The following is a 14,856-nucleotide window of genomic DNA, read 5'->3' as shown; positions in this document are numbered from 1 at the left end:
GTACCTGGATGTATTCATTCACTTTTTTCTATTTTAAATTATGCCACATAACTGGATTGTCACGAAACACTGTAGGGAAATTGCCAGACTTTCAATGTGGATCAAAGTACTGATTTACTGTAGCATATAACAAGATTCTAGGAAAGATGAATGCCTAACAACAAGTAGACTAGTAGGTAGTTAGTGAGCCTTGAGATTTTCTGCAATAGACAGACCACGTGTCACAACAGGCACTTAGAAGCTCTTAGCATTCAAACGAGCCGTAGGAGGAGTGAAGACGAGCGAGAGCAGAACAGAGCTGACCTGCCACCAAGCTGTCTCCCAGGCAGCCCCCAAGGGAAGCTTTCTGTCAATGCTGCTCAGGCATATCAGAGAGTTGGGCTCCTCTTCAGCAGTCTGCTGGTAGTGGGAGGGTGTTACTGGATAACTGAGCATCCCATGAGGACTGTTGTCAAGGCAATGGATACAAATGGAGAGGCGTGGTGAAGAAAATCCTCCATAGACAAAAAAAAAAACAAACAGAAAATCATAATACAGACCCATCAGCAAGTTCACACTCATGTACTGGTTGTGTGGCAGAGTTGTTGTTTTTTTTTTTTTCCTCTGTCCACACTAAAACCTTCATTTCAAACCATTTTAACTGCATTCAGACAATCATTAGCCCTGTATCAAAGGTAATCTCCATCCATTATACCCATCTTAAAAACAGGTTACAAAATACTGACAGTTGCATTGCATGCGTCATTCATCACTGGAAGTCATGACTTGTGGAAGGAAGCAAATCTAAATGTCTGCATCAATGTTTCATAAACTTCCTGCCTGTAGTTGCCTGCAACATCTCCAAAAACACTGGTTTACTCAAGATGAGTAATATGTATGTAAGACTAATTGTAGAAAAATTGATGCGTTTTAAAAAAGAAATAAAACACATTAGTGTGAATGGAGATTCAGGGTGTTGTTCACAATATTGTCTCTACAGTTCCTTATGTAACAATTACATATTCAATATATTCTCTCACTAATATTAAGCCAATTTTTTAATGCTCGTTCCTGATCTCTCTTCTTTTTACAGGGCCGTGTGATGAGAGGTGCCTACAAGTTCCATGCTGTCATCACCACATTTGAGATGATCCTGACAGGCTGCCCTGAACTCAACGCCATAGACTGGCGCTGTGTTATCATCGACGAGGCCCACCGCCTCAAGAACAAGAACTGCAAGTTGCTAGAGGGCTTCAAGATCATGAGCCTGGTACGTAAGCCATCAGCTTAGACAGACGAACAAGAATTCTAACACATTACAAACAAACTGTCCTGTGGGGAGCTGAAGTTCCACTTAGAGTAGTTGAATTACACCTGTTTGACTTGAAATTGATTCTCAAAACATTGTGTCCAGTCCTGGCACTGCGTCATCAATAAAGCAATGATTCATCAATCATGTAACATTCTTCTCTCATGCGCCTTGTCCATCTTTTAGGAGCACAAGGTCCTGTTGACAGGCACACCTCTCCAGAACACAGTGGAGGAGCTCTTCAGCCTGCTCCACTTCCTGGAGCCTGCGCGCTTCCCTTCAGAATATACCTTCATGCAGGAATTTGGAGACCTCAAGACTGAGGAGCAGGTGACTATGCAGCTACACAGAGAACATGTCCTATCAATTTAATTATGTCAGTTAATAACATATAACGCATATTACAATGAACTCACACAACAGGCACAGACTGACAGGTGTAACATGTTAATGTCAGCTTATGTAAAACAGTTTGTGATTTGTGTGACTAAATGTTTACAGTTTTTAATGGGACACAATTTTTTTTTACTTTGCTAGGAGCATAACGTTTTCTAATTAGGCCTCTCGGACATTTTGTATAATACACATTTACATGCCCAACATTTACATGGTGGATAACTGTTGAACTGTGTATAAAGGAAATTTCTCACAAAATAATTATAATTGCATTATTACAGATTTTTGTGGTGAGATTTAAAAAAGAATATTATGAAAAGCTATGGTTTAATGCTGGATCTTCAAAGTAGAAGCTCCTCATGCCAATGCCGGTGTGGAATCCCTCTAAAAGTAAATGTTTGTGATGTTGTTATGAGGTACTGTTTACATAGATTGACAAGGACCTGTCGGTGAAATAGCTGCGTGCCTGCAGATGGTCCAGTAGTACTACTATACAGCATTGTTTCCATATCGACTCAGCCTTTCATAAACATTATGTATTTGAAAATATTATCGTTGATTTGAATGCACTGTTTTCTATATTTATAGAAAATATTTAAAAGAAGTTAAAGTCAGTTAAATATCATTAGCACATTTCTGCATAATTCGTGTTTATTTACACATGTGATGAAATGTGAATTTGGGAAATAAAACCCGCCTGAACTGCTTGGTCTCATGCTGCAATACAATCAACATACAGTTATTAAAGACAATACATTTTTCTGCACTTGGGAATGATAATTAAAAATTGTGACAACACATATGAGACTGCTGTTTTTAATCTCTTTCAGCACCAGCGTGTGTGACCCCATGTGTGCGTCATAAATCCCACTGCATTTACTGAACGTTGTAATCTTTGTGGTCCACAGGTGCAGAAGCTTCAGGGTATCCTAAAGCCCATGATGCTGCGCCGGTTGAAGGAGGATGTGGAGAAGAAGTTGGCTCCTAAGGAGGAAACCATCATTGAGGTTGAGCTCACCAATATTCAGAAGAAATACTACCGTGCCATTCTAGAGAAAAACTTCTCTTTCCTGGCTAAAGGAGCTGGCCAGGCAAATATGCCCAATCTGGTCAACACTATGATGGAGCTTAGAAAATGCTGCAACCACCCCTACCTCATCAAAGGTATGATGATACATTTTAATGTTAAATCAAGTTAATGTATTTAAATATAGGTGACATATATAGTTGTTGTAGACATAGATGCTTTCAGACATCTGCAATTTACACAATTTTCTGTTTAATGTACTTTAGGGGATGTGAGCTCAGTTTATCAGATGTAGGTGCTGTAATTGGATTTTTCTAGAGAGTTTTTCAACCGTTTGATAATATTCCTAGATGTTTTCATAGATACTTTTGTTGTCTTTTTTGAACTTAGTGTCACCCGATCCAAATACAGGGTCCATATTATGCTTAGTAACAGATAATACTACGAACCGTAAGACCTGGATTTCATTTGCTTTGGCTGATGAAATCCAACTGTGGCCGACTGTAAGGGTTTCCAACACTGGTAATTTGTCATCTGTGTTGCATTCACCAACGGGGCTGATGCTATTTCTGTTTTTCAGGAAAAGTGCAACTGTAGAGCCTTGATTTTAATGTTATGGACACTGAGAGAGATGAAAGCATAAGCCACAGTATTCCTGACGTGTCCGTGTATTTTTATGACAGGGGCAGAAGAGAAAATCCTCGAAGACTTCAGGGAAGTTTATTGCCCCACTGCCATCGACTTTCACCTGCAGGCCATGGTGCAGTCTGCCGGGAAGCTTGTACTTATTGACAAACTGTTGCCTAAAATGAAGGCTGGAGGACACAAGGTGCTCATCTTTTCCCAAATGGTTCGCTGCTTGGACATCTTGGAAGACTACCTCATTCAGAGAAGGTAATGTTTTTTATTTTTTGCTCAAAAAATTATTGAAAGGCAACACAAATGCAGAAAATGCTAAAAAAAATTATTCAATGCTTTTTTTCTTTATTGAAGTTGTTGCCAAATATGACTACAGCTTGTGAGAAACAGTACATCTCAATTTCAGTTATGCATGTGGTTTATATCATAGTGTAGTGTAAAATAAGGGGTAATAATGATTTGTTTTAATAATGAAAAGATTTTGTTAAAGCGGTAAATCTGTTTTTCTATCTTGTGATTTGAGTGACTCATTCTCAGTGCGCAACAGGAGTAAATGAAGAATGGGAAAGCAAGTCTTTGTTTCCCTATCCCCAGCACAGGAGCGGTTGATAAGGATGATGGACAATGATTTATGGTTCCATCTTGGCCATAAAGCTATTGTATATGTTTGAAGGCTCAGCTGAAGTGCAGTATTGCTTTGGGAATAAGGTTATGAGAGCCCACTTTGCTTCTCGCTTTGTGTGTATCTTGAGACGGGGTGATTAGAGATATACAGCTAGACAATCACATGGGAAGGGTTTACATTTTTAATGGTTTTCCATCAGATTAGAATGTTAAGCTTTGTCAAAACTACGTAAGTGTGTTTCTGGGTCTGTTTAATTCCCTCTTGACTGCCAGTGTCAGTAACAAAATCACATTTGCAGGTTGCTAACTCTGAACTTGGCTCTGTATTTGTTTGCAGGTCCAAGGTACTTTAACATCGTCTGTGTTGTTTGGTGTATCTCATTCTACCTGTCGTGATACAACTACACCAACTTGTGCTAGTTGATTCCTTGAAAATGCTAGATGTTCTTAATTATGGGTCTGTGAATTCATGGATTACGGTTAGTTTGGCCAGTCACTCAAAACTTTTCAGAGAGTGAAACACTTCTGAGAGGCTGTATGTAGGCTACCACATAATATTTATAGCAGTAGCCTACACACCACACATGACTTGTTTTCATAAGATCTCAACCTGTGCGAAGTGAGAGGAGACACGTTGTTTACTGCCACAGGCAGTCATCCAAGTATTCATAGTTCCATTCTTTTTTATCCTCAAGTCTCCAAAGTGTCAGCCCTCTGTCTTTCCTTTTTCACTTTTTTTAAAATCTCTGTGGATCTTTTGTTGCTCTTACGCTTCCGTTACCGCCTATCTCTCTCTCGCTCTATTTCCTTCTGGCTTCCCAGCAGGAGCAGTCCCTAAACTATTGTTAACATGTGAGACAGCGCACAATGCAGACCCAGACAGGGTTCACAGAAATCTTCGGGTCGCGGAAGCCCTCAGGGCTTCACCTCAGTCGACAAGCAATCATTTCTATGAGCATCCTCCCACAAGAAAGTGGATTACACATTCTAGGCCAAGGCGTCAGATTGAAGGCGCAGAAAAGAATGGACATAAAGATAAAAAATTAAATCTTTAAGAAGATGTCTAGGTGTTGAAGGAAATAAAAAAATGCATTGGGAAATGTACAAACATGAGTGATGTGGCTGTTGAAAGTAGGTTCACATGTTGTGATATTCATATTTCGGTTTTCTTTTCAACTTAAGGTACTTGTATGAGCGAATAGATGGACGAGTCCGTGGGAATCTACGACAGGCTGCCATCGACCGCTTCAGCAAGCCCGACTCGGACCGCTTTGTTTTCCTACTGTGTACAAGAGCTGGAGGCCTGGGAATCAACCTCACAGCAGCAGACACCTGTATCATCTTTGACTCTGACTGGAACCCTCAGAATGACCTTCAGGTACTACACACACACACACACACACACAATCTCTCTTTAAGTGTTTCACTAGTACTTAAAGAGCAGGTGTCACATGGGTCAAACTGCAGATAATAATAGGGAAGTCCTGATGTGTATGTTTAGTGCACTTTCCTTCCTGTCCACCACAGGCCCAGGCTCGCTGCCACAGGATTGGTCAGAACAAGGCGGTGAAGGTGTATCGTTTGATCACCAGAAATTCATACGAGCGGGAAATGTTTGATCGTGCCAGTCTCAAGTTGGGCCTGGACAAAGCAGTGTTGCAGAGCATGAGTGGCAGAGACAACAGCCTGGGAGGAAGCACTGGGGGAGGGGTAAGTTTGAGATTTATACAGATCTTATAAACAGACTTATGGGCACTTTTCACACAAAATCCTATGACTTTGCTTGTGCATGAACAAAATGTAACCGTTTTTCCACATTCTCCTATTTTATTACATGGGTTTGACTTGCAAAACAGTCCGTAAAATAATTAAAGATAAAAGATTTGTGATTTACAATTTGCAGTTGTCTTTTCAAGAAAAACAAGTCAAAAGTCTCTGATATCTTGAGTACTGTATGGCATCAGAGGGACACTATAACAGATGGCAGATAAAAACAGGATGCCAAGCAAAGAAACAGAGCTGGTAAAAGCCCAAAGCGTGGAGCTCAACTGCAAATTTTCCACTTGAAGTACAGCCAATCCTATTAGAGTCTTGTCTCTTTGTGAGGGAGTGTGTCAACAGTGTGTGAAGTGTGTAGGTGGATACTTTGCTGCGGTTGATGTCCTCTGAGAATTATCTGAACTATAAGAAGGATGAGCTATTAGCAGGTTTCCACATCTGGTTTGAGTGAATATCTTTGCATATTAAATAGCCGCTTAGGTTTGATACTTGGCTGCTGATATGGATTTAATAACCCAATGTGTGCATGCAAACTAAACACGCTATTTGTGATTACTCTTAATATTTTGTATGTAGTTGGTCTGCTTGTACCGCAGAGTTATGCAGTGTTTATGTTCCCTACTGTTCTATTTTGTAATCTACTTCTTCCGTATTTATGTTTATTACTTGGATATATGTTCTTTACCTTAACTGCCTGTTCTCTCTTCTATTTACCTCCCAGGCAGCACAGCAGCAGCTATCCAAGAAGGAAATTGAGGATCTGCTGCGACGTGGCGCTTATGGGGCCATCATGGATGAGGAGGACGAAGGGGCCAAATTCTGTGAAGAGGACATCGACCAGATCCTCCAACGTAGGACAAAGACCATTACTATCGAGTCTGAGGGCCGAGGATCTACCTTTGCTAAGGTAAATATAATGATTAAGTATTACTGTTCTAATTGAATTAATGTATATTAAAACTTCCAGATATTAAGCGTCATTTTGTTTTTAGTTTTTGATTGAAAGCAGTTCGTGACACAGGCATCTGATTATGTTTAATGTGATTATGTTGTCTGCTTTCAGGCGAGTTTTGTGGCATCTGGAAACCGCACAGACATTTCTCTGGATGACCCCAACTTCTGGGACAAGTGGGCCAAGAAGGCTGACCTTGATATGGAAATGGTCAATGGCAGAGTAAGTACTGTCACCACAAATGATTAACTCTATGGAGTAAATACTTACATACATGTTATGATTGGGATGTTGCTCAAAAAGATGCATTGGCATCTCATAGACATAATGCTCTGTCCTCTACTCCAGTGTTGTGTCTGAAGCTGAAATCTCGTTTGCCCTCTGTTCCCTCGCTACAGAACAGCTTAGTGATCGACACTCCTCGAGTCCGAAAACAGACGAGGCCATTTAGCGCCACCAAGGATGAGCTGGCAGAGCTTTCCGAGGGCGGCAGCGACAGTGACGACACCAAACCTAAGGTTCGGCGAAACAATGACCGCCTCAACAGCTACGGACGCACAGAGTGCTTCAGAGTTGAGAAGAATCTGCTCGTATATGGGTAAGATGGTTTTAAAAAAATATTGATTGAATTGATCAAAATGGTACAGAAAATGTAACAAGATACAGAAAAAGAGGAAATGGACAGATATACGCAATAATTTGTTTTTTTAAGGTGGGGTCGTTGGAAGGACATTCTCAACCATGGCCGTTTTAAGAAGCAGCTAACCGACCGGGATGTGGAGTCCATCTGCAGGGCTCTGCTGGCCTACTGCTTGGTACATTACCGTGGAGATGACAAAATCAAAAGCTTCATGTGGGACCTGATTGCCCCATCTGAGGATGGACGTACCAAGGAGCTGCAGAATCACTTAGGTGAGTCTTGGCATGTGGAACTGCCATTTTTCAACAGATAATATTACGTGGTTTAGTTGGAACAAATGGGATTGCCTATAGTACACATTTGACTCCCTACCTCTTCTTCTAGGTTTATCTGCCCCAGTCCCTCGCGGTAGAAAGGGTAAGAAAATGAAAATACAGTCCAGCTCTTTTGACATCCACAAAGCTGAGTGGCTCAGGAAACACAACCCAGAGCACATGCTTCAGGATGACGGCTACAAGAAACACCTCAAACACCACTGCAACAAGTAGGTGTTTCCTGATGCCAGGTTGTTTATCACACACACACAACAACGTTTTAGGGATTTTACACCACATTCAAGCCTGTTTGAACAGCTGTTAACAAAACTTGTGTAAGAAAAAAAAAAAAAGGTAAAAACTCTCCGCCATCTAAAGTAGTGTTATTTGATTTAAGAGACAGTAGGTATGTTGCACACAGTGGCTGTGTTTATTTATCTGGTGTGGGTGAGACTGTGTGTTCTTGTTTGTGCTTAAAATGTTAATTCAAATGGTAGGTGGTCATTATTCTCAGGTGGCACCCATTGTATATGGTTATTTTTAACAGAATGAAGCCTGAGCGAATGAAAATGCAATTTGCACACAGTTCAAATTTTAACTGTGGCACCTCCAAACCACAGTAATTAGGAGGTACTAAAACCTCTATTGGAGCTGACAGTTTATCGAATCATTACCGGACGTGCATCACATCTCGACCAGCTGACTGATACAAATCGTAATGAGACTTCATTCCTGCTAATAGTGGTCATAGATCTCTCTTATTTATAGACAGACAGAGAGGAAAAGTTAGGTGCTATCAAAACACAGGCCCCTGAGAAATAAAATAAAATGGACGACAAAAAGAGGTGGTGGGGGGGGTGCCCGAGGCTTTGGATCCAGCATGCTGCAGCTTTCATTGAAAGTTACCCATTGTTACCTATTGTGTTCTGGTCCAGTAATGCTGAATCCAGGGATTGTCTTGTATGTGACACACCAGGCAATTGGGGACATTCACTTAATAGGGTTTGCTGACTTCTGCATTTTTGGTGCCTGTGTGTTCACTCGTTCTTTAACTGGTTGACTGTAGAAAAGACCTCCCACACAGGGAGGAAAACTATGGAAAGTTGCAGGAAATTATTATAATGGTGTCCAAAATTCTGGAACAAAGGCAAAAGGTCAGAAAAATTGATCCTCAACCTTGGTTTATAAGCTTTTTACCTGTGCTTTTCCAGCTTCCACACATAAAGATTTGAGACTGATGATTAAACCTGCTTAAGCAGGATAAAAATGTTTGTGTTTTGGAACAGAATTGGACCTGTGACTCAGTATCTTCCGTGTGCCATTGGTTTTTGGTGGACTGTTTACTGTGAACAGACGTAGATAGATTTTCTGCATGCCATTCATGTCATGCATTCCTGGCATATTTACTTGTGAAAGGGTTTGTTTGTGAGTGTGCTGGGATCCTCGGCAGGCTCTCTAAGTGAATGACATCACACTCACGCAGACGATGTCTAACAAAGGGATGGAGAGGGAGTGATAAAGCACTCTGTTGACAAGCAGAAGAAGCAGGAGCAGCAGCTGCTCCTGGGCGGGTCTGGGCCCAGAGGAGGATAAAGGGTGGTGGAGGGAGAGGGAAGTTCAAGACTTTGATTAACCAGCGCTGTGAGTCCAGACTGGTCACCACAGACATCCATCAATATGACAGACGGAACACATGCCTTGCAGTTTCTCCTGGTCCTGTCAGTGAATCAGGGAAGAATATGGAACTCATTTATAACAATCGTCAGCTGAGTTACACCAGAAGATGGGATGCCTGCTACTCTGTATTTAAAAGCTGCAATTGCTTTTTCAGTGCTCTTGAAAACAGAGCTGCACTATAAGGACGCCTTGAGAGTCTGCAAGGCACTCATGAAGTAATGAATGAATGTGGTAATAATAATTTATTTTAAAGTGGCTGCAATAACAAAGCATACAGTGTTGGTTTACCTAGAGAGGTAATTATTCATTAGCTTTACAATATGTAACAGTTGTTTCTCAAATACTAATAGTAAAAATGATTTGGCAATTTTGTTACTAGCCAAATATTCTTTTTGTGCCAAATTAGCATGTGTTTTGTGTAAATCAAATTTTTTTATGCTTTATTATAATAATGTGCCAGTGTAATTATCACCTTAAATTCCCCTTTTCATTAAACAGTATTCTGAAATTGTAGGACAGCTACTTACCACACAATAGCAATACTCTATGGAGAATATGGTGCCTTCTTGCCACATCATTAAACCTCTGCGTGTGCTACATTTTTCCCGCAGCAGACATCACACAGTAGAATTTAAAATCATGTTGTGTTCATACAGAATGATAACACAACACGGTTTCCACATTAAGCAAAATCTCAATGCATGTCAGACATTGGAGCCTGGCTCACCATCGCAGCAGAGTTCCCACCACTTCACGTGTCTTTGCTCTACTGGCTGTGATGTGTGATGATGCATCACAGAGCTAACGTCTCCCCTGTGAGTCAGCCGCTTTCTACCTCATCAGCCTAAGCCTCGCCCCTCCTTCAGACTGTGGCTGTGAAGCTGGCCGTGACTCACTGTGACGTCCATACAATATCGTCGACTCCAGGGATACAATAAATAATTGGAGGCAGTGATCAAGTTAATTTATCAGGCTTATTGTGTTCACTGAGTCAAGTTAGGTAGTGTGTGTGTTTTCTGTCAGCTGCACAACTAATGATTTATAGCTGTTCACTCTGAATGGCAGATAGATTAGTGTGCCGTATTCTACAGTTTATACTTTTTACTTCGAGTTTATATCTCTGAAGTGGGAAAACTACATGCAGTACAGTTTTAGTATTACAGCTGAGCGTCACACATTTTATTCAGTTGAAGCGTTTGTGTGTGTGTGTGTCCGTGTGTCCTGCTCACTCAGCATGTATTGCTCGGTCAGCGTTTTGTCATGACCACTGGGTTTTCTCTGGCAGGGTACTGCTCAGGGTCAGAATGCTCTACTACCTGAAACAAGAGGTGATCGGAAGCCAGGCCCAGGAAGTACTAGACGGTGTGGACTCCAGGTGAGCTGAAATTTGACCTAAATTTAAACTTGACCTTGTAAAAAAGGCTTTACATATATTCTCTCCCCTTTTTGCTTTCTTCAACTTTCCCTCTTTGGAAACGCAAGCATTCCTTTTAATAAATGAAACAGAACACAGTTGGTACAGTGTCCATACTGAACTGCCTGATAATATTTTTGGTGAAGTGGCAGTTGTAGTCATTAGTATTATGGTATCAACCTGTAGAAGGAAGAAACAGCTGACTGTAATAAGAATGTTGCAGAGCTCCATCTGCTGGTGGAAGAAAGAAGACGACTTTGTTGTCTGCCATTGTATCAACTACTGTAAACAAGGACATCAACAGACAAAATCAGTTTTTATTTTAGACTTCTAGTTTTATACATGTCATTGTGTTATTTGACAATACAAGTCAAAAAGGTGTATAAAATATTTTTTAGAATGAACTCCCGCTCTGGGTCCTGGGACCCTGGGCTTCCTGCCACAGTTTCTTTGCACACAGTTACTACATTGTCTTTCACAATTTTGCAATTGAGTAAGTTAGATATTACACACTCCCATATAATATCTGAACAAATCTCCTCCTCCTCCTCCTCCTCCTCCTCCTCCTCAGTGAGATAAAGATTTGGGTGCCAGCACCTGACCACTCAGATTTGCCAGCCTTGTGGTGGGATGCCGTCGCCGACAAGTGTCTACTGCTGGGTATATATAAGCACGGTAAGAAACTTTAATAGTTCGAATAATCAACTTATCAGACTTAACATTAACAAGCCTTTGTGTGACAGTCGCAGTATTTATGGTTGCTGTGCAAAAATAATAATATAACTGACATTTTTGGTGCCACATGATTTAGTTTTTCCCACTGATACCAAAAGATTGTGGAAACTTAACTTCCATTTATATATCTCCTGCACAGGTCTAGTCTAGTCTAGTCTCCATGTATTATCCTTTGATAACTTAACTGTTTACATATTATTCTGTGGTCTTCCAGGTTATGAAAAGTACAACACCATTCGTGCAGACCCAACCCTGTGCTTCCTAGACCGTGCGGGCCGACCGGATGAGAAGGCTATCGCAGCCGAACAGAGAGGCAATGATTTCATGGATGGGTGCGTACACAATAACAGTCCTGTGTCTGGAAAATCTGTACATAATAACAGTATATGGCTTTTCTTTAAATAAGCTTGCCTTTGCTTACCATTATTATTATTATTATTATTATTATCGTTATTATTTATTGCCGTAGCGCATTCATCTAGTGCAGAAATAATACAAAACTTAACCCGTGTGTTTGTAGGGATGTAGATGATCCAGAATACAAGCCTGCTCCAGCTCTGATAAAAGAAGACATGGAGGTAAGGCCACACGTAAACAAGGGGACACTTCTAGTTAAGGGAATCATTTGCATTGCCTGAATTCTCAGTGCTGTCTCTTGAACACAAACAAACATTGTCTTCTTATGCAGGATGATGCCTCTTCTCCTGGAGACTTGATAGTCACTGACAATGCTGGAGGTGAGTATAAGACACCTAGTCCTTAACATCATATTATCATTATGATGATGATTATAAATACAGGCTTTCAACAGGAAAATTCAACATGTTGACACTTAAATATGTGTTGTACATTATTTTGGTCCAGATACAGTGTCAGTGACAGAAGGTGGAACTGCTTACTGGCCCTCTCCCTCGGTGTTGACAGCCAGACTGAGGCGTTTGATCACCGCCTCCCAGCGCTACACTAAGAGTCGGCAAATTCTCCACATACACCAGGTTCAGTCTCAGTCCCAGCCAACCATGGTACTGTCCGCACCGCTTTGCCCGCTGCCCCCCACACTCAACGACCCCCTCAACCCCAAAATGGCTGCTAAGATTGAACGGCAACAAAGGTCGGGTTAAAAATGATTTTATTAGTCATTTTGTGGCATCTACAACTATCTATGTTAACGGTTATTACAATGAGAATTTGTTTTTTTACATGTCTCAGATGGACTAGGCGGGAAGAAGCTGACTTCTACCGGGTGGTTTCCACTTTTGGTGTTGTTTTTGACCCAAGCCTTGGTCGGTTTGACTGGACCAAGTTCAGGGCCATGGCTCGTCTGCACAAGAAGACTGACGAGAGCCTGCAGAAATACCTGTGTGCTTTCACCGCCATGTGCCGACGGGTGTGCCGCCTCCCACCCAAAGAGGGAGGTCAGTGGCTCTTTTGCTTATTCTAACTCTCTAACTATACCTATTCTAACATGAACGCACTCCTGTTCATTTATATACATGAAGTGAAGTGAAAATGTTTGAACACTCAAAGGATAAGAACAGCATTTTTGCCTATGATAATCACAAGAAAATGTGATGGTCTCGTTTTACTTAGCAGTTAGATCTGGAAACTCAGAACATTGTGAATTGTGCTTAGTTTGATGTCACCGAAACAGTCTTTACTTAGAGAAGTTGGCTGTACCTCAGCTGAAATATATGACATTTTTCCTGCTTGTAGATGGGTTTTATTCTGAAGAGAGGTCAGTAGCACCCCAGTAAACAAGCTGGCTCAGCAGTGCTGAGGTAGAGGGGGAGATAAGGTTAATCATTTGTCGAAAGACAAACACTATGTGTAACCTCCGGTGAAGCTGCCTACTTTTTCTTTTTGCACCTATCGACTCTAACTCGTGCTGCTGTGTCTTTGCCCCAGACTCTGCTGTAGACCCGTCTCTCAACATCCAGCCCATCACAGAGGAGCGTGCATCTCGTACATTGTACAGAGTAGAGCTGCTTCGCCAGGTGAGGGAACAAGTCCTTCGACATACGTTACTGTATGAGCGCCTGCCACTGTGCCAGATGAGCTCTGACTTGCCCGTCTGGTGGGAAGCTGGTACTCATGACCGTGACCTGCTTATTGGTGCTGCCAAGCACGGCGTAAGCCGCACAGATTACCACATTCTGAGAGACCCTGAGCTCAGCTTCATGGCTGCCCAACAAAACTACAGCCAAACAAAAGCTGCGCAGCAGCAATCACGCACACCCACCCCGCTCCTCCATCCTCAGCACCAAGCCACCAGCTCAGCATTGACAAGCTCTCCACTGCCTTTGGTGGCTCACAGAGACACTGAGCCCTGTGGGGTTGTGCCCAAAGTGGAACCAGCCTCAGAGGTAGAGGAGAGCAGGGAGAACCCGGGGGAGAGTTGGAGCCCTTCTCAAGCACCAGCCACTCCCACAGGTCTAGAAGAGAAGCCTATTCCTGAGGTGAGGGACATCGAGAGGCAGATGGTAGCAGCACGAACCAAACCACTCACACCCAACTCCTCGGAGAGGAAACCCAAGAAGGCCAGCAAGAGGGGCCGCAACGAGACCAGGCGTGGCTCAGAATCTAACTCGGATGGCTCCTCCTCAAGTTCTTCGTCACGCTCCTCCTCTTCTTCGTCCTCCTCTTCTTCCTCGTCACATTCCGGCTCCAGCTCCTCTTCCTCTTCTTCATCTTGCTCCTCTGGCTCTTCATCATCTTCGTCCTCTTCCTCATCTTCTTCTGATGACAGCGATAGTGAGGGAGAGGACGGTAAGAAGAAAGGTGAGTATTTATGTTTGATTAAAAAAAAAAAAAAAACTTAGTGAAATCAAACGTTTTCTTAACATTTCATTGCCTGGATTGCCTCGTCGGTTTATGAAATTACATTTAAATAGCAATTCATTTACTTTATCCTGTTTTTCTACCACTTTATGACTTTTAAATTGCAAGGCAGTATTTGTTAAGATTGCACACTTATTTATGTGTGTGACAAGTCTTTCATTTTGTGTCTCTCTTTTAACCTGTTCAGTGCCTGCAGCAGCAAGTGTGAAGGGCTTTGATGAGGACAGTGTGGCATCTCTGAGCACAACACAGGATGAAACACAAGACACTCATCTGGCGGAGAATGGCATCGCCCATAACTCCTCGCATCCTTTCCTGGGAGGAGGATACATGCTTGCTGCTTCCTACTGGCCAAAGGTGAATTTACATATATGTTTGCCGTCCAGTCACTGATGTTTAATGAATGGCTCACAGAGAATGAAAACTCCCACATTATGATTTGAATTAAAAATGTAATGTATATGAAGACCTGCAACATGATTGTGAAAAATGGGGAAATCAGACTGATACAAGCGTTTGCTCATGTGTGTTGT

General features: G+C 41.9%; 1 protein-coding gene across 5 annotated transcripts in view; it reads left to right on the top strand.

The window, feature by feature from the left end:
* chd9 (chromodomain helicase DNA binding protein 9) overlaps positions 1–14,856 on the top strand; it is a 66,193-nt gene that overhangs the window by 46,562 nt on the left and 4,775 nt on the right. For all 5 annotated transcript variants that reach the window (XM_044030573.1, XM_044030571.1, XM_044030570.1 and 2 more), the window contains 20 exons: positions 1,073–1,249; positions 1,475–1,618; positions 2,593–2,848; positions 3,395–3,605; positions 5,157–5,352; positions 5,502–5,684; positions 6,475–6,660; positions 6,817–6,927; positions 7,104–7,303; positions 7,418–7,617; positions 7,730–7,889; positions 10,622–10,711; positions 11,322–11,425; positions 11,700–11,817; positions 12,006–12,063; positions 12,174–12,222; positions 12,350–12,596; positions 12,695–12,900; positions 13,391–14,263; positions 14,511–14,680. In XM_044030573.1, the coding sequence (XP_043886508.1) occupies positions 1,073–1,249; positions 1,475–1,618; positions 2,593–2,848; positions 3,395–3,605; positions 5,157–5,352; positions 5,502–5,684; positions 6,475–6,660; positions 6,817–6,927; positions 7,104–7,303; positions 7,418–7,617; positions 7,730–7,889; positions 10,622–10,711; positions 11,322–11,425; positions 11,700–11,817; positions 12,006–12,063; positions 12,174–12,222; positions 12,350–12,596; positions 12,695–12,900; positions 13,391–14,263; positions 14,511–14,680 (3,939 nt within the window). The remainder of the gene's footprint in view (positions 1–1,072; positions 1,250–1,474; positions 1,619–2,592; positions 2,849–3,394; positions 3,606–5,156; positions 5,353–5,501; positions 5,685–6,474; positions 6,661–6,816; positions 6,928–7,103; positions 7,304–7,417; positions 7,618–7,729; positions 7,890–10,621; positions 10,712–11,321; positions 11,426–11,699; positions 11,818–12,005; positions 12,064–12,173; positions 12,223–12,349; positions 12,597–12,694; positions 12,901–13,390; positions 14,264–14,510; positions 14,681–14,856) is intronic.

The sequence above is a fragment of the Solea senegalensis genome, linkage group LG7 (assembly GCF_019176455.1).
Source record: "Solea senegalensis isolate Sse05_10M linkage group LG7, IFAPA_SoseM_1, whole genome shotgun sequence".
NCBI lineage: Eukaryota > Metazoa > Chordata > Actinopteri > Pleuronectiformes > Soleidae > Solea > Solea senegalensis.
This window is presented reverse-complemented; position numbering and strand designations above follow the sequence as displayed.